The sequence below is a fragment of the Varroa jacobsoni genome, unplaced genomic scaffold (genome assembly GCF_002532875.2).
Source record: "Varroa jacobsoni isolate VJ856 unplaced genomic scaffold, vjacob_1.0 scaffold_1472, whole genome shotgun sequence".
NCBI classification, from domain to species: Eukaryota; Metazoa; Arthropoda; class Arachnida; order Mesostigmata; family Varroidae; genus Varroa; species Varroa jacobsoni.
Window position 1 is genome coordinate 59,536 of NW_019214374.1, and position 23,850 is coordinate 83,385.

Sequence of the window (23,850 nt, forward strand, 5' to 3'; positions counted from 1 at the left end):
TTTTGTGGGGCCTATACAAGGGTGTAAATGTGGCATGGTTTCCAAGAAATCGTCTAAATATTTCAGGTGGTAGTAGTAGTAGTAGTAGTAGTAGTAGTAGTAGTAGTAGTAGTAGTAGTAGTAGTAGTAGTGACGTATTCAACCAAACTCGACCTTCTTCAGGCTTCTATAGCTATCTTATAGCTTCTATATACAGGCAAGTAGACTGTAGCGCGTTTACGGGCCGTTACAAGTTTATGAATTATATGCTCCGCATCAATTATATCACATCCTTAAAAAAACTTTTTTTTTTTTAAAAAGTTTTTATATCTTATACCGTATACGCCTAGTCGATTTGCCCGTGATTAGGAGCAGTTCATTTGTTGTTTTGGCAGCTGGTGCGCGGCTAGAATGAACATAACCTGCGAGGGCCGGAATCTATTTTCTCTTTCCTCGATCATTGCATATCGTTCACCAATGATAACCTTCCCTTCTCCCTTATTTCTATAAGGCTTTTTATAAGAGCATAAGGCCTTGTTATTCTTCGCTCTCTTAAGTATTATCTGCTTCTATTTTCCGTCTTTAAGTGACTCATTCAAACCTTCGCACAGAAGCAAGGCAAACGCGTTAACTATCAGATCAATTCAAAACTCATTTTTATCTACTTTTTCCTAGGTTTGTAATACTCAGCTTGATCTCTAATCTTTAGGAGCTAGGTTTCTTAGCTGCACGCAGACCTGGAAAAGCATGCTACCGATTCGTCCCCAGTTCTGGAATAACGTCTCCTCCGAGCGTATGTTGACATAGTTGGATTGGAGGCTGTTTATTGAAATTATAATTTAATATATCAGATATTTATATGATTGTAATTTTATTTAACCGCATGTTACTTTTTAAGGGTACATTGAAAGCTCAACTTCTTTTTATTTAGTGCACTGAACGTGTCTGAAGTTTCTCCTATAACGCCTACGTAAAACTGCGACGTTCATTTCAAATTCAAGCTGAATTTTTCATACATCTGAAATTTTTCAAATTACTAGCTAATCAGCTCGTCAGATTAGCATCATGATAAAAATTACTATAGTCCTATACGTTTTTCGACATGCTTTCATTGTCACAGCAAGCGCTATAGAAAAAAAAAACAGGGATCATTTTAGAGCACGTTTCCCTGCCAAGCGGTCTTCATAATTATCCCATGTTACCGTTTCGTGAAAAAACTATTATTTTAGCTCTCCCAAATTTCTGCAGATGTTACCGTGATTACGAGGTTGTAGGAATAGAGTGATAGATTCATTTCAAAGAGTCTTTTTAGAGGCGCGCGAACCAGCTATGGATGGGCTATCTTGTTCCGTTCAGTTAGAAAAAGGGGGCATCACCCATGAATAATTTTGTTCGCGGATCGTCACTTCATGAAAGATAATGATTTCACTAGGCGTAAAGGCTAAAAAAATAACCGGTAACATCAATTACCACACACGAATGACGGCGAAGTTTTATGTCCTTTTCAGGCCCACTTGAAGGCACTTCAATTTGTTTTTTTTTTTTGAAGACAACTTTGAAATTGGACGCTAGATCCCATAGGCTAGTACCACTCGGACGTAAAACTATAACGATCAGAGATCAAATTAAGGAACTGAGATTAGTGGGAGCATATTAATAATGGATGAAAAACAAACTTACAAGGAATCACAACGTATTTGTGCGTGCTTGGACAAATCGCCTTTTTCAAGACGAATCAGTGAAATAAAGATCCACAGCGTTGGCCTAAAATCGGGACGAACTCTGAATGTAATTAAATACCCTAAGCTTCTTTATCTCTACATATACCATCGCAGTTATACGATTCGCACCTTTAAAAAATTCCCAGTTTACCAGATACTATTTCATGTATCAAATTTTTATAAAAAGAAAGTTTGAAGCTATTTGTATATTCCGCGTACCCTTCAACAACCGACAGAGCATATTTCATACAACGGGACCCTCGCTGGACTTTTGAGCAAGACGTCTGGGAGTGGGCAAAAGTAAATGGACGTCGTTGAATGTAGTGTTCCGCTCGAAGTTGAACTAAGTTAACACCAAAAACTGATCTATAAACCCATCTGTAGGAAAAAGATCATACGTAAATGTTAGTGCGATGCTATTCGTAAAAAATGCACGTAATTGTTACCCAATGGTGAAGATTGATACATTTGCTAGTTTTTTATTCAAGCTAGAAAGCTAATTCTAATGTGTTTTGTTATTTTATTATCTATACTTTATATTGTGGCTGCACAAAGGGCCATTTGGTTCGGTCCATATTAATGTGACGCATTTTATTGGCCTGACTAGCGTATCTCAATTAATTGACCTTCGGAAAGTTCATTAACAACGCGCAGGCAGCGACGGTGCTGCTGCACTATTTCTAGACTAGTTTTACTTGTTTATAAGATCAATACTAACAATTCGTCTTTCGAACTAGATTTTGCTCATTTTGTGATCATACCCGAATTAATATGAGGTACTGGTATTACGATAATAGGATTGCACATCCCTTGATGGCAAACAGCCTTTTTCCTGAGGCGTTAATACAGCTGGAAAAGAAGAAAACGTAACGTAATAACAAGAATTTTTTCGAAAAATTTCTGGCCACTTAGCAGATGTATGAGGCTTGCAAAGGCTTGCCCAATTAAGTATCGTATAGTTCATATGACATCTAAACGCATTCTCAACGTCAACCTAATTTGTGAGGACGTCACGACTTCGCTCATCTGGCTGTCAGCTACATTTACTGCGTCAGGTCGCCATGATGTCATTGTGTGCATATATAAGGAGTAACTGCTTCGCTACCTAGCCTCTTGTCGGTGTTTCAATATACGCACTAGTTCTCAGGTTTTCGACCTTCCGGTTCGCGCGGAATTAATCTCCAAAAAAATCCATTAAAAGCAGAAAAAGCTAACCAAATATCGACGTTGATGTGAATGGACTATGACAATACCACGTTAGCTTCAAGCGAAATCCGTAATCGTTTTGTCTCTAAAATGGAAGTTTATTTCTACGATAAAAATTATACCTTTAACGGGAGTGAGACGTATACATACCCTCATCGTCATGGCAACTAGGCGTGCAATTTATTGCCTCGCGAATCGGGAGAACCGCGTTATGAGAGCCAATTGTGTAACTGTGCAAGGCAACATCCGAAAAGCTTCGCCTGAGCCAATTCTTACTATCGCGAGCTATCGTCGCCTTGACGTCTAGCTAATTGAGTTCTCATAACGTGCTGTTATGAGAACTCAATTAGCCCCTTTTTCTGTTGAAACGAGTGAAGCATATTTAGGTATGTATTAAAATCTCTTACTGCAGCAGTTGTTTTTGTGTAGTAATCATTTGGACCTGGAAGGAACTTCGGCGTTCGTGGCAAATGGTTAGTAGATCAATCCAGAAGAAAAGAAGAGTTTTATTATCTGAAAGTTATCACTGGGTTTACGCTGACGACCCGAGTGGGATATTGAGTCAACGTCAGAGCCCCAGCTCATTTAATATTTTCAAGTAAGAAAAGCAAATCTTTATGAATGACCAAACAGAAAATACAAATAGAGAATATAAATCGTAAATGCAGTTCTGCACCACAAAGCGTGTTAACGTTCGTGAGTCAGAATACGAAACATATTATTTACCACACACACACACATGACTATCATTTCTATCACGAGGCCCTCATCACTTGCCGTCACGCGTTCAATAGCCGTTAGCACGAAGCAACAGTGTACATATAGGATAAATGTACCGTGCGACGTCAACAGCTTCCGGGACGTGTCGCGCTGTTGGCAAAGGAGGCATAGAACAAAAAATTTCTTCAGATAGAAACGGCGCAAAAAAGGGATTATTTCAGCGTCTCGTCCCCGCCGGCGAAGATGGACGTAGGTCTCAGTCGAAGCCGGAATGATCAAACTCTTGGTCTGATCGCGACTGTAGAGGCTCAGCAGGCAAATCAGCAGTGTTAAGTCCATGAAACGATTCAAATGGAGTTCGGCCTAAGGCACTGTTACCAAAATGTGAATTGTGGGACCAACGGTACGACCGAGTGCCTCCTGTCGGTGACGATCCGTAGGGCTGGACTGGCCAGGTCGGTCCGTTGCGGATCGATTGTCCGGAGAGAAGCGTTTATTCAGCTTCTGATTGTAAGCGCCGCTAATTTCCGTTCGGGGTGCGATCTTCGAATCGTCTTACACAAAAGTGGCCATTTTGCCGCATTTGCAGCAAAACTCGGTTCTGAAGCTATTGGGGTTCGCCGCCAAACGCACTATACCTCTAGCCATTTGGTCAAGCAGCTAGCATCACAACTGAGACCCCCTGGTCCTCCGACATATTAGGAAAAACCCGCAAAGCGATAAACTTGATTATGCATCCTTTCATACCCCCTCAAAGCGATCATAAATTGATCGCTTCCATCGAAATTGCTAACCAGCTGGAGGGGAACGTATACCTTCCGAAGACCGGAATCAAAAATGCATTTATTATTAACGAAGCCTTTGATGAGTTAGGCAAATCGGCAACTTTTTTTTTAAAGTCAAAATTTAGCCTGACGTTTAATGATGTTGGCCTAGACATCTGGTAGCACTACTGTTCTACAGATTCTAGTAAAAAGTTAGCTCGTGAGTTGCCTATCACCGCATAAGCAACATCTACCTTCTGCGTTCCTTGTTTCTCTTGCCGAGTCTCCTGTTGACTAACTGTGCATTCCGCTGCAGGTCTCTAAAATAATTTAGGTTTTATCTAATGGAGTCATCCATAAAATATAATTTCACTTGGCTGTTGATCAGGGGAGAAACATGTGTTTTATATCGCGTGTCGGCCTTATACAGGGTATTTTCACAGTAAGAACGACAACGGTATAGCTTAAAGGATCAATTTGTTATTGTTTTTTAATGGCAAGTTCATACTTGCCACAAACGAAAGCCTACCACAAGAGATGTGGCCCACAAACATTTTCAGAGTTATGCCCATTCCTTCAACGCTACGGCAATGGACTTGACACAAAGCCAAAGGGTAACCTCTATATTTTACTTCGATTACTCGCGAAAGCATTATAAAGCGATATCGCTTAATTTCTCAACTGATATGGTAAGATGGCACAAAATGTCTTCTTTCAACCATTTTCTCATGTAGCAGGGGTGGGGTGAAATCGAACGCTCACGAAGTCAGGTTCAGAAAACGGCTGAAAAATACGTTTTTCTAAATACCTTTGTATTTTTTGCTCTATTTTAAGCTAAATTAGCACATTGTGGTTTTTGTATTTCGTGTCACATTATAACTGAAGCCGTGAAAACGAGAACCATGTAGTAAACTTTATGTTAGTTTTTAGATATATTTTTGCCAAATCGCTGCGGCAGGACAAAAAGAGTACAAAAGATTGAACAGAGGAATATCTGAAAATGATATGATTTGTGCGTGCGCCTAGCATAAACATTTTACTCTACTGGCCAGTATTTAGCAACAGAGAGCTTTTTAAAACTAATATCCTTTAGTATTGCGTCTACGTCGACTAGTGCTTGAAGTATGAGATTAGGGAATAAGGTCTGCAATGTATTTTAGATGGTTCTCTTTTAAAAAGAGATCATTTGTTTCTGGCTAGGCATTATTTTATCTGCGCAGTCGACCTGTGCTGTGACCGTTCTGCGGTAGAAATCTACGATGGTTTTACATTTGAAATATCGACATGGCGAACGGCGGAATCCGCACGGTCGTAACGACGGCTAGGTATATTGATGAAAGGAAAATGCGTAGTCTGAATAAATGACGGTGTGTACGTCTGAACACGCAGTACCTCACCTCGGTAGCCGTAGATGGCTCGGTAGATGGGTACAAGAAGCTAGAATATAGCCCACAATGTTAAAAAAAAAAAAGTTCACGGGCGTGAACTTGCTACGTTCGCTTACCACGGTTATGTGAGTGGGGCTCTGCATTGGATTTAGGTCGCAGTAGCTCTAGCTAATTTAGTTATATGATGCCGCACATGTCTCATGGTGAGGTGTAACTTGAATATGTGTGGACTAACACTTATTCCGTTACAGTTACCCTGTCCTTTTTATACCGCTATATTCTTATTGTTACCCCGATCTCCCAAGAGAATTTCCCAAGAATATGTGTAGCTTTGCCGCGTTCATTTTGCCATCCTGCTCTTAGAGTGATGAATTGATTTGTGCCATATCCAACTTATTATAATGACAGATCCACAATCTCGATAGTTAGTAGATTGCAACATGTGTTAAATTCTTGCAATTGGCCTATTAGATTCAGTTAATACATCATCTGGTTCCCACTGACTCTGTTACCTTTTGGATAGACCTAATGTAATCCATCTAACAAGGGTGTCAACTAATAGCCACTCCAATCTCGAAAAATCCCCACGCCAGGAGAGAACAATTACCAACCTATCGAGAATATGGGCACATGTGATATTTTCGAATAGCGAATTTACAGACACGGTCATTTTTATTGATACACTAGGCAGTATGTCCCGCGCCTGTTTTACTGTTGACCTAACTGATTTGTCGATGGTAACCTCGGCCTGTTATAGACTATAAAATTCATACACAGTTTTCCCGTTACATTTGTCCTGGCCCGTTAGTCTTTTGCAGCTATTTCATTAGTCTCCATCAATAAGAACGAGTTTGGTTCGCGTGTCATTTAGTCTAAATTATAGTTTGATATCAGATCTATAATTTGATTCTCCTGAGATCCTGCGGCAGCCCACTGCAGTGATAAATTTTTCTGGTCCAGTAAATCTGTAAACAACATTCATCTTGTTCTAGTTACCCTTGTTGGACGTGGTTGTAATCGGACGATATTTGTTACATTCATTTCCTGTATTGGTTTTTCCCGTTTTAATTGATCCCAGTTCATCCAATTGAAGAATATCGCCCACATACACCAAGATGGTTTATGTTTGGTCAGTTTTGTCACAAATCATCCTAATCAGCGTCACGTTTCCTATACAAGTAAAAAGAACACTCTTCTGGAAGAACTTTACCTCTTAATTGAAATTAACAAAACAGTATGTATTTGTCGAGCAAATTAACAAAGAACATCCTGGTCGGCTAAAGCTTGGCTGACAAGGTCATCGATCATTGCTTCTAGCCCCCCGACGGAAGAATGAATATATTGATGGCAGTGATCAACTGAAGAAGGAACAAAAACTACTGTGAACTACGTTACGCTCTAGGGAACAATGGGAAAATGCAATCGAGAGATATGAACATCAACATAGTTCCAACCCATCAGCCGTTTCCCAAATCAGCACTACGTTCTTCTATCGGCCAATGAGGTTGCCAGCCGGAAAAGTAATCTCGCATTCCAAAAAAATCGCCTAAAGCTCTTCGAACTTCATCAGTTATGAAGCAATAAACTAAAAAAATCATCGCTTTACCATTACGTATGAGAGAAGTCAGAGATCGATAACTTCCCTTGAAATTTTGCACCCGTAGTATAGGGCTTAATTTATTGTATACGCGTGTGACAAACTTTACTTCGCAATAAATTACCATTGTATAAAATTAATAATCATGATCTATAGGATAGAGAAAAAAGAAATTGACCTTGGGAGGCAGTGTTCATTTTCTTAACTCTATATTACACCCAACTCATTCCAGGGTAAAGTTCTCGTGGCCCGCAAGGGTCAGTCTGGGTTGAGCAGGCAAACGGACGGATAGACAAGCAGAGTTCTATGTTATCCAGTAGATAACAGAATAAGATGATAAATTGTGCAAATTGTCGTTGACAAATCAAATAAATCCACCTAAATATTTTCTACATTGTCGAGTTTGATCAAAAATAGCTTCGTCCCCATATTTTATATATACTTTCGTGCAAAAGCTGCCTCCCTCTGCTTTCTAATAATAGCACGTGGGCCAATACTGCTGCCAGAGAACTACCTTCAATTTACTGCACAAGAAGAAGTACTTACTGAAGCTAATGTTTAATCTCCCCATTACGATCACTTACCAGCCTGAATGGTGTTTTTATATATATATTACCCTATATATTTACCCTAGCAACTTGGAATACTTTTTTTTGTCTCAAACTACTTTCTCTACGTCAGCGTATCTGGAACGACCAATGATACTGCGCGGCTACCACACTTAGTCTTACGCACTAGACGGGTTGCTTTAGACAACGAATAGTTGGAAAAAATAACACATGTAGTAGTAGTAACAATAGACCGGTATGGGAATCCGGATAGAATAAACAACAAGGCCTTATGATTAGCCTGGTTTTTCAAAAGGACAATAAGTCGTGCCTGCTCGCTGTATGACACCATTATGAATCCATTCACCTGTTTATCTAAGTCGTTGATTTTCAGAAGTCGTCAGCTGGAGGTCCATCCAAAAAGTTAGATCAACGTAAGGCAGCCGGTACCCTGATGAAAGCTTTATTTTCTATATGCTGCATTTTAGCTTGTTGTCTGTTAGCATTAAGAGCGATAATTTCCTCGACCATCATACGACCCCAGTTACTATATGATACAGATAAATTGTGCTATTTGTACGCACTGCTCCGGACTCTAGCCCAGATCTTATTATAATGCCTCTTGTCGAAGGATCTAACTTCTAGGTGGCAAGCTACGCAACTAATACCCATGAGCTTACATCATCTGATGACTCGTACCTCTTACTTTTATTACTACTGCTGCCTTAGCAAATCACTCTGGTCTATCCATTGGTCATTATTCATTTGACTACTGGGTGCTACCGACCCCAACTTCTGCAAACGCCATTGTAATACTGGATAGCGAAAACAAGAAGCCAGACCCTGACAATCTATTCACCTGGTTTATACAATATTAATTCACTTTTCTTCCCCTCGCAAGACGGTGCCGATAAAAGAAAAAAGTAGAGGGAAAAAATGGCATTCAATAAAAATCTAGAAATAACACTAGCCATATCATGTATGGGAGACTGGAGCCTCGGCTTGCGTGTTGGATCCAAATTTGCACGTCCGAAGGCGTAACTATATAAGATTATATTAATTTTGTTCGAAAAGCAAACCAGTTATCATCAAAGGGCTGTTACATTGTCCCTAGATTTATCTGTCAAGGATTTGTACGAGACATTTAGTAAAAGAGATCGGTGAAAGCGATTTTTCTGACATGGCCATCGTGCCAATTGGATCTTTTTCTTCTAGGGGGAACACGCGCAGATATCTATATTTAATCGATATAAAGTAGCACACATATATCTACAGATATATAGGGTGGAGCATTCAAATTCAGACAATGTTTCGGGCTGTTTGTTGTACCGACCATACACTCATCGTTGCCTACAGCGGAATAACGAACTCATAGTGAGAAAAAAGCTATGCGTTGTTTTTTTTTTTTAACTTAAAGGCTGATTAATTATTAGACAATGTCTTGGGCAAATCCCTATCAAGATTGAATTCTTTTTTTGCTCGAAGCAGACATTGCCAGTTTTGATAGGGCGTCAGGCGAATTTCAGGAAGACCTAGATAAGGCAAATCTAAAAAATTCTCAATATTGATTAGATTTAAAAGGTTTGAAATTTATAAACATGACTCAAAAAGTCATTTCTTGAATTTTGATGCAAAAATTTAAGTCGTGCGTCGACCGGGATTGGCAGGTGTAAATTTGTCCAATGCGTTCTATACGAAAGAGCGTTCAAGTTAAGTTTTGGTGTGACGGCAGGTCAGGAGTTTCAAAAATGCAGAGACTCAAAAACGTTTGAAAGGTACGAGAAGGCTCAAGATGACCCAAAGCTCGATCAGTGAGAAGTACTTTTCTTTTTAAGTTTATTGCTACTTGGATCGTTTAGATAAGTTTCAGCGGGTAATCTTTTCAAGTCATTTTGAGCCCGCTTGCACCAGCTCTTTGTGTTTTTGGAGTCTTTTGACCGGCTAGCAATGGCGTTCAAACACGCTCACTAGTATCACGTTATTTGAATATAAAAAAAAAATGGCTAGTTAGTGGTCTAGATCCCTAATTGCAGTTATAATCGTGGTAAACGGCGGTTATTTTAAGTAGACATGAACGTAATCAGTAACAGTTCAAGAAAATCATCCTATCTGCTTTCGTTTAGACACAGCCACCCATAAGAAAAGGTCTAGAGCTAGACGTCCCACTATATATATATATACATATTGAGAGGTAATGGAAACTTTTCAATAACCTGGGCGACACGGCAATCATGAAAACTGAATCTACAAAACAGTTGAAACTAAGCTAAAGTGTTTGATACATACAAGCTACTGATCAGTATATATTGTACCTATTCTCAAATTCTAGATTGGTTTCAATTGAATTTAACATCTATCTCACCATAGATCGTTGACTGAAATGACTAAATAGCCCACACAAAGTCAATCTCGAGCGCCTATTATAAAAGGTTTACGCTAATAGCAGATTGATTAAATAGTTGTAAAACAGATGGGACTATTGTAACCAAATGAAGTTCTGTTACGTGGCACAGTGTGCCGTGACACTTCCGATTCCTCGAAATGGCCACTGTTTCGCAGCAGACAGCTCTTCTCTTATGGAAACATTCAAGCCTAGAAATTTCATCCCGACAAAACATCGGTGGGTGCCATTACATGTTCGGCATAGCCCAGCGTAGAATGGACGCCGTGGGTTAGAGATCAATACTAATCGGTGTACGTCATCCTAATGCTATTCTATATAAAATGAAAACAAGTCAGCGAAAAATTGTCTATGGTCACTTTTAAGGAAAAGATCATTTGGAGAATCAGCTAGCTATAATAAATTTACAATTTATTCACAGCGTTGACCTAATCTAGAAATCGGAGAAATCTTATTCTGTTTAAGCACTATGTTCGTTCACTGATAGGCAGCTCATCTTCGTTGATTTAATGTTATCGTTCAATCAAAATTGCTTCCGTGCATAGAATTATGATCAAATATCAATGAAGGCAGATCCTTCACTAAATTAATCTCTGAAATTGGCTGGAATTTTCTACGTCAGCTTTAATAAAGCATCGACATGACTGTGTCAATACTAATCCGTGCCTGTCACCATCACTGCTCGTTGAGTCACGCGGAGCACCGCTATATTACGTTATGAGCCCCCGTCTGGCCTCAACATTGACGTCCGTTACAGCGCAGTCGTTGTGTGTGTGTTGGCTGGGGATGATCGACTTGGCGTAAGACGTTGGCCATCATTCTTACCTTCTCCAAATAATCAACGGGCGCCCGGATTCGAGAGACGATACCCGAATGGCATCGTACTTTTCTTTTATAGTAGGAGGAAACTGGCGTGGTGCTTTCTAGGTATTTTGCCTCCTTCTTTCTATGTATAGATGTCATCGTTTGGCCGCCGTGTTCAGTAGTATGCTGGCCGGCCTACGTGCTCCATGCTCACTTTCCACAGGAGCCACAACGCCCTTCATGCGTCGAATGAATGACTGATTGACAGATCAGCCATACTGACGATGGTCCACCGATTCTGCCCCGATTCATCTTTAACGAAATTTAACAAACAACAACTGAAAGTGATTCACTCAAGATACTTATCGGTTTACAGCACGGTAGAACGACATCCAAAAATCCAGAAAGGATGCGGGATCGCAACGCACCGGGTCGCGACCGACGTATTGTCTAGGATATTGTCGTTGGTCGGGGGCAATTGTTGGGTTTTGCTGTGCCAGCATGAAGCGGAGTGTAATAGTCCGGTGAAAAGCGGTATGTGAAAGAAGCCTTAACTTAAGAGAAACTTGAGAGATACGAGATTTTACTAAGCCGAGTTATACACTTCAAATTGCCCCTGGGTCTTGCGGTCAGCGCAAGCGCCTAGAAATGTGCCCCCGGAATCTGTTGTCACGGTTGTGCTTTGGGCCAGCCGAGCTGATTGCGCTATCTTCATCGGTATCAATTCTTCGAAAGCTATTTTACATGATCATCGTTCTCATCTTTATGCTACTGGTAGCCGACCTGATCAATGAAGATCTGCTTCTTAGAGAACGTCTTCCTGAAAAAAAGCTTTGTCTAACCGTGATCCTGTTCACGCCGGCAGTACGTGTTCCATTTCCATTATTGAGTAACTTTACAAATGGCAGAGAAAGCGGGCTTGTGATCCCAGCACTTCGAGACCGTTTCTATGCTTACCACTACCAACATCGCATAAACGATTTTGCCTCAAGTAAAATAACAAGTATAGCTAACGCCCTAGCAAGCGAACATAGCACACGCTGTTCCCGTGCCGTCTTCCACGCACCGCAAGTGTCGAATCTCTTGTTGTCGGCCGAGTTTATGTACGCGGGATACTACAATCTTACTGAGCTGCAGGCTGTACCCAACTTTCAGCTATCAGGTAAGAAAGCCTGGGGCCCTGATTGGTCGAGATGTGTACTCCATGAGTGTTTTGAAGACGCTTTATTATGTCTAATTCAGTGCACGTTCAACGTTTTTGGCGTACTTCAAGGAAACCGTACTACAATACAATATTTTATTGCTTATTTCATTATAACCCAAAATTAACCTAACATCGATTTGCTAGTGCTAACAGTGATTTGCTAGTTAAGTAAAGTTAAAAGCTCGTGTGCATCATTTTAGTTAGCGGAAACGGTGACTTACCTCTGTATGTTTATGCTTGAGCTATTTTGTAAACGTTCTATTTTTTTTTTCGTCTGAAAGACGACGACCGAATGCGGAGATATCGTCTGCGCAATGAAATGGCTTCGCATAATGAGGCCAATCTCTATACTGTACCATGCAAAATGCGCAACGCAGCGTCCTACGTTCGTTACCTTAACCGGAAAGCCATTGAAAACGATAGTGAACTTCTTGAAGACCTTCAGAACGGCTCCAATATTATGGATCTCTTCCAGTTTTATTGGTCAACAGGTATAAAATTAATAACAATTCAGAAATACTAACCAGATCAACGATAGATGGAGTAAATGGAGAGAAAACAATTTTTACAGAAAATACCCCCATAACCACACCAGTCTATAGAAAATAGGGTAAAATGGATAGAAATATGAAACAGTTCTATGACGTCCGAAACGGACCCTCGAAAACAAACGAATAGTATCGTTTTACCGAGGAGTTCAAATATTTTGTATGTCACAAAGTTCGCTGAAAAAATACAACACATTATACAAATAACTATGACAGTCCTTGCAATATGCGCATGCTCAGCAGTTTAGGAAAAAATGTTTAGATATTTCACAGTAATCCTATGATAGTTCACATAAGTAAGAGCATGATTCGCCATATTTAATCTGTGATGTACCCACTCATTTCTAGGTCAGAAGCTACCTCGCTGGGTTAAAATCCGTGATTTGTTGTTATGTTATAATGGAGTGGTTAAGGAGATGATCAAAGGGTTCGAGTACCAGTTAGCTGCAAGCATTCTGCAGGATCTTCAGCGGCGACTTCGAGAGTTGACCAATCCCAAGTACAACGTTATTTTCCACGTAACGGATTACGAGGAGCTTTTCTCAATCAATAAGTTTCTGAGACTATTTCCAGATACGTTTAATCTAATACCAGCGTACGCAATAGAGATCAAGGTAAATTTTTGGTTCGATTGTTGTGGGGTTATACTCAATACATACAGCAGCGGGAAGCGATCCTTTTCAACTGGTTTTCGTGTTAGAACGGATGATTGCGAACTCGGACCGTGGCCATCTTTGGTTGAGTGTTTGTATATTCAATGGTCCATGCCAGTTCAAGACTAACCAGAACGTGGATTGCGGTGCCCTAGGACTAAGCCTTAGCACAGCAATAAGCTGACTGGGGAAATCGCATGTCTATATATATAGGGGCCAGGCAATGCTATAATTATTAAACCAAGTGCTATCAGTTATAGTTGATTCAACTGTCTAGTGAATTACGCACAGCGTTAACTAATACATGCCCGTGGGGTCGTCTGGGTTTTTGTCGGGTCAGATCTTCGAGAGCGGTCGGGTTGTCGTGCTGCGCCATTACGTGGGACTCGAAACGCAAATGAGACACACAGAAAGAATTAAAGTGTCGTCGCTCGAGGAGTTACAGGCACAGCTCAGTAATGCTATCGGATCTTCACAGTCTTCTTCATCGACCCACTAATTGGGACCACCGTATGGAACCCTCAAAACTAAAGCTTGATTTTCACTTTTGTTGTTACTTCCCTTTTCACGAAAGTCACAATCTCGATTAGCCACTTAACCTGAGATTTAACTTCAACAATAATTGTACTATAAAAGCCAACTATATTTTCCTGTACATAGAGCGTTCACCGTGTCGATACGCATATTGCCAATTTTCTAGCGGTTCGTCAACGGAATAAAACTGGTAAGATCGGAAGAAGCTTTACCGTCTTTACCAATAATGAGTTAATCTATTTCTTCAACTGGGCATAGCTGTTCACTACTCTTCTTTAGGAAACACCTTAGAAAAATGTATTTGGCGAATAGGTAACAGCTTTCCACCGTTCCTTTCTTTCGGTTCGTGGTCTTTCTTACTCTGCTCTTTAGACCATCCATTTGAGCTGAGCATTCTACTGATATGCTCGTCAAGCGGCATTGCCAACAGCAATTGTGCTTTCTTCGAATAGAGGAAAAGATCTCTGGCATCAGTTTCTGGTGGCCTCCCAATAGAAGCTCCTAATCAATGAGCGGCTCAAGGTTGTCAATCTTCCATAGGCTAGCGATTGAAGGGAGCTTCAAGAAATGCTGGTTCTTAGCTTTATACGGCCGAGAGACTAGTTATCGAATTTTAATCTGCATCTATAGAGCTAGTCGACCTGCCTGGGTTATCGGCTCTAGTAATCACCGCCGTTTCGCTCAACATTAATTGCTATTGATCAAGTGATGAAAAGTTTAGCTTAGATGAGATACATTTTTGGACGAAACAAGCCCTTCAGCAACATTGCATCAACGACCCTTTACTGATCTCGTAGAGAATAAGCGTCAAACATTAGCTAGCTATGGTACTATTTCTCGGTAGGCCATTGCGACCTCAATAACCCGCCAAATAGCTAGACACCCTGACCTTCTACCTTGTGAATTTAAAAACAAAAGTCACTTTCGCTGACTTTTACTGTTCCCTTTTATTGGGAACTGCACATGATACGTGGCAAATCATGGGGATAATAAAAGTCAGTCAGTAAAGCGAAACAGATATAAATAGGGTTCCACTACTGCAGAAACGAGAAAACAGTATTTGAAGGAACAGCATAAATAGAGCAGGTATTTGAACGAAGGACAAGTTCGATTGTGCATGGTCAAATAAAAGGCCATGCGCAGACTCAAATCAACTACTAAATTTAATACTTATGCTTCGTTTTTAAAAACTCGATTTGATCAACAATATTGTATAACACGGAAAATTGTTCAAAAAATCTATATTATTATTTTACATTTTGTATCATTAAATACTATAAAGGCTTACTTTTTTTTTTTTTATAGAATATGCGACCTAACATTTCTATGTACTATTTAGTCACGATGTGTCTGTCCATTGGTCAAGTCGAGCGCACGCTTCGTTCACCGTGAAATACATTTTGTCCTATCAAGGGTAAAGAGCTTCGTAATAATGTTCGGGCTTTTTCAACAAACAAAGAAAATCCTATGTTATTTATCAAAGCTAAAAGAGTATTGTTCTTACAGCTTAGACATTCAGTCCCAGCCTCTAACTGTTACCTACTCGATTATGTTATTCAAGTTTGTGTACTCTTATTAAAATAGAAGTCTATTGAAAGAAAAAGATCCAATCGCAGATTCTTATAGATATATATATGTCGCCAAGCTATATATTACTATGTCACCTATTTTGATCGTTGAGTATTCGATATACACACCCAATGCGCAATTGAGGTGAACGCTTCGTACTCAAGATAGTTTGTTGAATATAATACGCGACCTGCGAAAATATAATATGGTAAAAAATTGAACCTGAGCAACAGCTCAGTACGAATGGGACCGCATAATCTTCAATGCCCAATATTATTCCTTTCTATTCTAAACTAAAGATTACTTATGAGGCGTTGTGCTTTTGTTGTTGTTTATGTAAGTACATAACGTCAACTAGCTTTCATTTGTTGAGAGGTGGGATGAATGCACTGATGTACACAATTGAGGCCGACTCCTAGCATAGCTGGACTCGGTTCCGACAGGGCCTAGATCCATTAATGTACCTCTGACTTTAAGCTTTATTATCTTTCAGCCTGAAATTATAAACTCATACGAGAAATGGTGACATGCTACTGATCACCTGGCACCATTTCCCAATACCTGTAAACCTGGCGTTCTGGACGCCGTGCCAAATATCCTTCTTTGCCTCCGGCAGAAGTCTTCCTTTTGTTCCAGACTTCTTTGGCTATAATCGCTCCGAGTTCCCACGCTTCGGTGGTAGCGCGCATGAACTCTATAGGTTCCACTATCCCCGTTTCGAACAATTCAACAAGGTTTTAGGAAACTCTCTTTATTAAACTTGGTCGAGAGCTTGCTGCTAAATTTTGTCCTCGCAGTTTCAAAAATAAAATAGATTAGTTATGTATAGCAGAAATCACTTTCTGCCTTTTGGTAGAGGTGGATTATATGTTGGATAGGGATTTTCCAATCCTGTGTAGCTAGGACTGAAAATCTCCATGGCCCATAATAATCTGTTTTACGTAAAAGTCCACCTGTGGTTCGACGCATTCTAGCAATTATAGGTATCTGAAATCGAGTGACGGTTTCCGGCTTCTGGAATTCCTGTTGGGTATAGTCGGCCACTTGGCCTGCCAACTCTCCATGGTAGTTCTACGCTCAGATTTTTTGGAGCGTTATTCCGAGCCTTTTGGAGCAGTTATTCGTCATTCTTTTCCGCCTGTTTTCAGTTCTCACGGAGGTGTTCCGGCCATACTTAGGGTCCTAATGCTTGGGAAATTCGCAGTCCAGCAGTCCTCTTTAGCTTTCGAAGCGGCTTGTTACTCGTTCTGAAGCCTGTAGAAGATCCGAACTAAACTAGGAAATTGAGGGGTCATTTGTCGACCATTATCAGAAGCTCTCGTCTGCCCACCTTCTTGTCTCATATATATTAGACAGGATTCTTTCTATAACGTTCGCCGTTTTACGTCTTATGTCCGGATATCTAGCACCCTTCACCATTCTAATCTATCTGCCCATTAGGTGGAAATTAACTTCTCACACAAATTCCAGCCAAGGTTGCGTTCACTGACTTAATGACGTGAGCACCATCTTCACAGTCGCTTTTGCTTGTATAGTAAATGCCATGTCGTCCGCATGCGCCGGGATCTCTGTGTTGTTTGGAATATCTTGCTGTCCTAGCACATTGTCGTAGGCAATGTTCTATAGGGGTAAGACTAATATAGAACATAAGGGCACTCCTTTTGTCATTGAGAGTATCACCTATTGAGTGTATTACCTGTCCCGGAGGGCTGTTAAAAGCATTATTAACATTTAACAGTACTGCCATGCTTAGTTCTCGGGTCTTGACAATATTACGTATGAGTTCGGCCTTGGCTACCACTTTGTGTCGCCATCAGGATCGAGTGCCTTTTGCCAAAATCGAATTGCTTGAAGGTCATAGGTCCATGCTCCTTTGCGAATGATCGTAGCCTGTCTTCGATCATTGGTTCCAAGCGTTCTTCGAAGAACTTATCGAGCCGATCATTCTAAACTTTTGAGATGAATGCCATTTCCCTTTTTTTTTAGGCAAACCTTTGGGCGTGATCCTTGTGGCTATTATGGGCACTGCCTTCGGGAACGTTCTGAAAACGATTTTGCCCGCCAAAAGCGGGACGTTATCTCGCCCTAGCGATGCAGGCGATTCAGCGGCCGTAACCGTACGTGTCTCGTTCTCCGGGTACATTGGTGTTTGTTCGGGCTCGAAAGTTGCTCATGGGAACCCCTCGTGTTGAGGAAATAGTTTCCTCAATATGTCGACTTTGTCTTTTTTTCGGCATGCCTAGCATGGAGGTTCTCCTAATTTTCTTTTCACCATCTCGCCAGGCTTTCTTTATGAATTTGTCCCAAGCTCTGCAAGAAAATCCTTTCGTTATAGTTTTCTGGTCGCGCCTATGACGTGAATAAGTTCCACCCTACATTTTCGACAATGAGGTGAACAGGCTTGCTCTCTGTTTCGTGCTGCCCTTAGCTCTCAGAAATGCTATCCTGGAGTACCTGCTTTGCAGTTTCGGATTTTACCAGCATTTAGGCTGTATTGTTTCCCTTTGCCTGAGATGGTTGGTCTGCTTGCCAGCTTACATGCCCTGTGCAATGTCCGTTGTAAATCCTCGGTGATCTTAGGGAAATTGTTTCCTTTGATTACGCTGTTTAAGGCGTTTGTGCTTCGGAGTCTGTATCGATCTTTAAGTAGGGCCGGTAAGCGAAGCGTGTCCGTAGCGCAATGCAGTGATGATCACGTAGGCTTTCCTCGTTCATAGGTACTTACTATCATGTTATAATTTGTTTGGTAAGATCTACGTGCGATTCCTGCCCTGCTCGATACAAAATGGCTCCCCTGTTCTGTTCATTACAGAAAGATCATTCTTCCTTCTACCAGTAATACTTCTTTTTTCTTTCGGGCAGACCCCACACCTTTGACACTGCATTGAAGTATCCTGCAAAGAGAATCTTGACTGGCTCCAGCGCGTTGCGGATTGTAGGATCATCGAGATTATGATTCGTATTGTTCCAGCTTGCAGTTCGACGTAATATAGCAAGAACACACTCTTCCCGCCCCTCCAGTTCTATACACGAGAATCATTTGCACTCGCCCTGCCCTTTTGTCAGGATGGAACCGTCTAATTTGATGTAGACACTTCTGTATGCGTCTGCAGCGCAGTCCAAGTCTGCTACTTACCAGTGTAATGTTTGGTTTGTTTATAAATATCAGCGAAGCTCTTTTTCTATTTGATATCTCGGGCACCTCAGCAGTTTGCGTACGATTACAATTGACCTATCTTACTTTGATCGGAACGGTTGGCTTACGTCCTTGCAACTCAAAATCATCGGCGAACACAGAGTATCCTATTTTTTGGGCTCATCGTGGGGTCTACCCGTCCGTTACATTTTTAGCGCCGTAGACGTGTCCAAACTCTTAGTAGTTCAGTCGATCAACAGCAAATGTTTGTATATAATACAATTGTAGAAATCAAGATAAGACTGAATTGATTCACTTGACAAATAGCTTCTCTTCCTTCCTAAATCATTTACTTTGTAAGAATTTTATAAATAAACAGAGCAATTACCTGCGTGCGAATGGGGTTCGCAAATACAAAATTATGCTGGGTTGACAGAGCTTCGACAAACACGCCCGCTTTATAGGGAAAAGCGCACGAATGGATTGCCGGAAATCCATTGACAGTCTGGTTGGGTGCTTCCCTTTGGTTATAGCGTTAACCAAAGACTTTCTCAAGGATTTACCCAGACCGCACAGAAATAATCTTGAAGGGAGGATGCACAGAGTTGGGGGCCTTCATTACCCAAGGGGTTCAGGTATATTTTACGTAAATTACCTGCCAGCTGCAGAAGGTTCAGATAAATGGCTGTAAAACCATTCGCCTCTCTTAGCTCTTTGTCTACTTGAAAGGTATTAACTTTAGTGACTTTAATCCTTCTTGGAACGTGCTGCGTCGGATTATCCATGTTGCCATTAAAAGGTTTGCCAAAACGGAATTGGTAAAACATTTTCAACAAAGAAAACGAAATTAAATCTAACTTTGTTATAGATGTCATCTTTAAAGTTGTTGCGTTTTAACGGCACTTCTCGAATCATGTCTTGTTATCATAGCATGCAAAAAAATCCATATTTTTATTTCTTGACATTTTAAGGCCAAGTTAGTTTGAGACACATGCGCTACAAGAGTTGCCTGATTTCATACACAAATCAGGACAAATTTGATAGGTCAATCGCGCCATCTAAGTGATCCCTGCTTAGTACTCACAACAGTCTCATCCCTTAAAGTTGCAAATTTCTTTTTTGTTCTAACAGAAATTTTCGAGGCAAGGGGGACCAGCAAGTCGGTTCTCGCCAATGAACCCGATCTGTAAGCGGAACTTTTTCTTAAGAAGTTCTTGGTGTCCTAAGCGCATCGAAAATCTGCCTTAATGCATATATAGACATGATGTTAAAACTAGATTCATTCGTTCACGAAACAGCGCGTCTTCATTCACCAGCGCTGCTATTTTTGCAGAGAAAAGTTCTTAGTAACGCCTCAAGTAGATATGAACCGCCCCTCTTCAATCCCTTTTACTGTCCTATTATTAATATTATTCCTTACATTATTATAATATTATTATATTATAATTATATATTATTATATATATATAATAGCTTAAGTTCAATTGGTTATGCCCAATTTGCAACTTTACTAATATATATATACACTAATGTAAGTACATGTATATGAATAAATATACAATTCTCATACGACCTTAGGAGAAAGTGTCCTAAAACACTGTGTGTATCGTCGACCGGGCGCGTAGACTATCATTAATAGAAGAGGGGAAGTTTTGATAGTGTCCTTTTCGTTCTGAAGGGTCTATGGATGCTAATCAGCCTATTTGCTCTAAACTGCGGCCTATCCCTTTAGAGCCCAGAAATACCATCAAGTGGAAAGCATTATTATGTACACAAAGGCCATAGGCCATTTTGTTCTCCGTGGTTCTTGGAAAGGACGCCCACAAAGCGAACCTTACTAATCATTATGTGAGTTTAGATCTAATGATCACGATAGCATGTTTAGAAATAAAATTATAAACAATAGTTGTAATCCGTGGTCATTCGATAAAGTTAATATATGTATGTTAATAATCTGTACCAATCTCACTTTTCGAGTAAATAAAGGTCTTTTTCTAATTTGAAGTTTGATCGCTTGAATTACTATCGAGAGTGTCTATCTACTATCGCAAAGCATACGTATCGAAAAATAGGTTAGGTATCAACAAAAAGAAAGAAAAATACTATTGCATTTCAATATTAGTTTGATTAGGATTCTGCTTGATAATAATTACCAGGGAATTGTTTATTTCCCACGAATTAGATTCCATTAGAGATTGTGTAGAAGTGACATTTTGGGTACTGATACTCGCCCTTGGCGCGGCAGCATGCACTTCGACGGTACCTATCCATGTTCTCCTTTAAGCACAGTCTACAAATACCGTCTATTGTCCTACTTTCAGTAAAAATATTCCCGTATAAACATCGTAGTGAAATCTGCCCTAGGAATTGACCTGTCTAATTTTTCTCGCGTTACTTTAATTCTATTTTTCTATAGTTAATTTTAATGACCAGATCCTTTTGTAAGATTTTTATAAATAAAAGCGAGATTTTAGCAAAATGATTTTATGATATAATCATAGTCTCCCTGGTGCTTTAGCAGTCTGCCAACGTAGGAGTCGCTTGTATGACGGTCGTGCCTTACCGGCCAGTGAATGCTAACCTTCAGCGGTTTATGGTAGTGCTAGCGACAATCGATATGTTAGCTCTACATGTCAAATATTAGTGGACAATAACAACAACAACAATAATTAGTAATATTGGTAAAGTGGAACTCCTCGTTCCGGACGGTCTATGCTCCTGTCTGCCAACCGAGGAGACTGATTCCCTGAACAGCGGCCGAGACAGTGGGTGGTTGTGTCGCCTTTGGAATATGAAAAATTTTCTATGTATTTTGCAGGATACAACTTTGTGGATCGTGCTAATGTCCTATCGCCTTTGAAGGCCCTTTATCAAAACGGCTTATATTACCGAACAGAGTTATGAGCCGAATGATTTTTCTTACAAATTTTTTTTTTTCATAAACAAACAATTTTGTTTGTCATTCAAGGTCTATGACCTATCGGCGAATAATTATAGATTAAAACAAACCTAACCACGACGATTTGGTAATTTTAATTCATATTAGAATAATTTAATATCCCTGAATTCCCATTTGACCTTCAATATAAGTAAACCCAAATGCACAGAAGTTGTAGATTCTATTTCAATAAATACACGAATAAATAAATTAACTTGCGTAATACAACACAGACTGCACTGTTGATATCCTAGATCCTAAAGCGGTTTACCGTAAAGTGTTGTTAGTCCTTAAATAATTGAGTCGTCTTTCAATTTATTAATACTATTATTAGTAGACGTGGCATGTCGAACCTCGAAACAAAAAGTGTCTACGTTTAGATTCGAACGTCGACCATCGGGCGTAACTAAATTTAATTGCAACACACGTTACACGCTGCACAGTCACGGCGACACGGGGTCTCCTATCTAGCTATTCTTTTGTACAGCCGTCTCTCGGGCCGTGCATCAACTATATTGAATAAACTGGCCGCAGTGATATAATGTTAAACAATGGTATATCGGCCTGTGACATGATACCAACTGAAGGGGCGACGAAGACAACGCGGCAGTAAAAATAAGTGAATGATGATCATGATTTGAATGTACTCGTTCGAACGAAAATAACAGAGAGAGAAAGCGGGAATGGGGAGAAATCTCATTTGTTTCGCCAAAAACACAACACACAGGGGTAGCAATCAAGACAGCAACGACAACAAAAACTATCGTTGTGCCACTTATTGCTGCCGATGACCGTGGTATGGGTGAATTTTAATTGGGGCTACGAAAGCTTGACGGCGCCAACGAACCTCCCCCTGGAACGTAACGTCAGTAGGGGCAGCCCCATTTCTTAGCTGAGTTACTTTCAAATCACTATTTTAATAACAGTTACGGCGACATGCCTATGCTACTTAGCGACGATTTCTCAATCAATAGCCATTGTTGATGGGAATGCAGGCCGTCAGATGCAGCGAATATCTACAGATGAAAATGAATAGGTCGAGACGATTACCTGGCAGAACGCTGCCAACACTGAAACTTACCGGGACAGGAAAAATAAACACAGACAAGCAAAAAGCGAGAGATCAGCCTGAGAGAACGTTGTAGCTATATAGTTCGCAACCCTAACCGTAAGTTCACATAAAACGGAACCATATAGAAAATTTTAACTGCTTCCGGAAACTGGGGGCTAATGCTGGTCTATTAGCAGTAACAGCCGACGAATAAATTGACATACTGGATAAAATCCCACCCAAGGAGGCTCATTGAAGATCAACTGTCCGTAAAACAAAACCTCTACCGGAAAGGTTTGGACAAGGAGATAATTATTGTTAATTACATTTACCTATTTCTCGTAAAGCGTATGCTGACGCCTCATCTAACCCTCTGCTAGTACGCATCCAATCGACCATCTCGCATTTCGACCGTACACGTCTTTTCATCACTTGATAATAGAAACATTTCGTTTAATAAGTTTCACCATGGGTAAACCAGTCAGTGAAAAGTATTTTAGTTCAATTCACCACTGCCAAATATATGACATCGGAATAAGTTAGCGAGCTTGCTGTATTTGAGGATGGAAACAGTTACGTACTTATTTGTCTATACAAATGTATCAACTGTAGAATTTACAAAAGAAGTTTAGTACGATACTTATTTTGGCGCTTATTTATAATACATACTTTACGAATAGAACTTTCGAATTTTTTTTTCAAATTGCTTTTCCTTTCTGGCTAGGTGATTCAGTCACTTGCGCCGTGAGCGATTCCCCTTCGAAGATCCTTTGGTTGCGGATGGATTCGAATTAGTACAGCCGGACAGTACCTCTATGGTATCGGAAAGGCTTAGCAGTCGCTAGTTGTTTGACACGAACTTCTGTGGTGAATCAACGATGCTTGGTATCGTGCAGGGTTGATTCTTCGTGTTCCGATAAAGCTTACGGTATTTTTCGTTCTCATCCGCTCAAAGGCGTACTTCATCGTGAAGTGTTACTTTATTTTTTATAAGGTCATGTGATATTAGTATTTCCTGAGGAAGAACTAACGGTGCTAAGTTCAGGTACCTTACTCATTTTGCCTTAAGTGATCAGCCATGCTTAAGTA

The 23,850-nt window shown here is 40.3% G+C and overlaps 1 protein-coding gene across 1 annotated transcript; it reads left to right on the forward strand.

Moving 5' to 3' along the window:
* The first annotated feature begins 10,759 nt into the window (after positions 1-10,759).
* LOC111270423 (uncharacterized) lies at positions 10,760-20,776 on the forward strand. The gene is made up of 4 exons (XM_022850643.2): positions 10,760-12,290; positions 12,614-12,823; positions 13,229-13,494; positions 13,874-20,776. Exons 1-4 carry the CDS (start codon positions 11,777-11,779, stop codon positions 14,030-14,032), a joined length of 1,149 nt encoding a protein of 382 aa, XP_022706378.1. The 5' UTR covers positions 10,760-11,776; the 3' UTR covers positions 14,033-20,776.
* Positions 20,777-23,850: the final 3,074 nt, after the last annotated feature.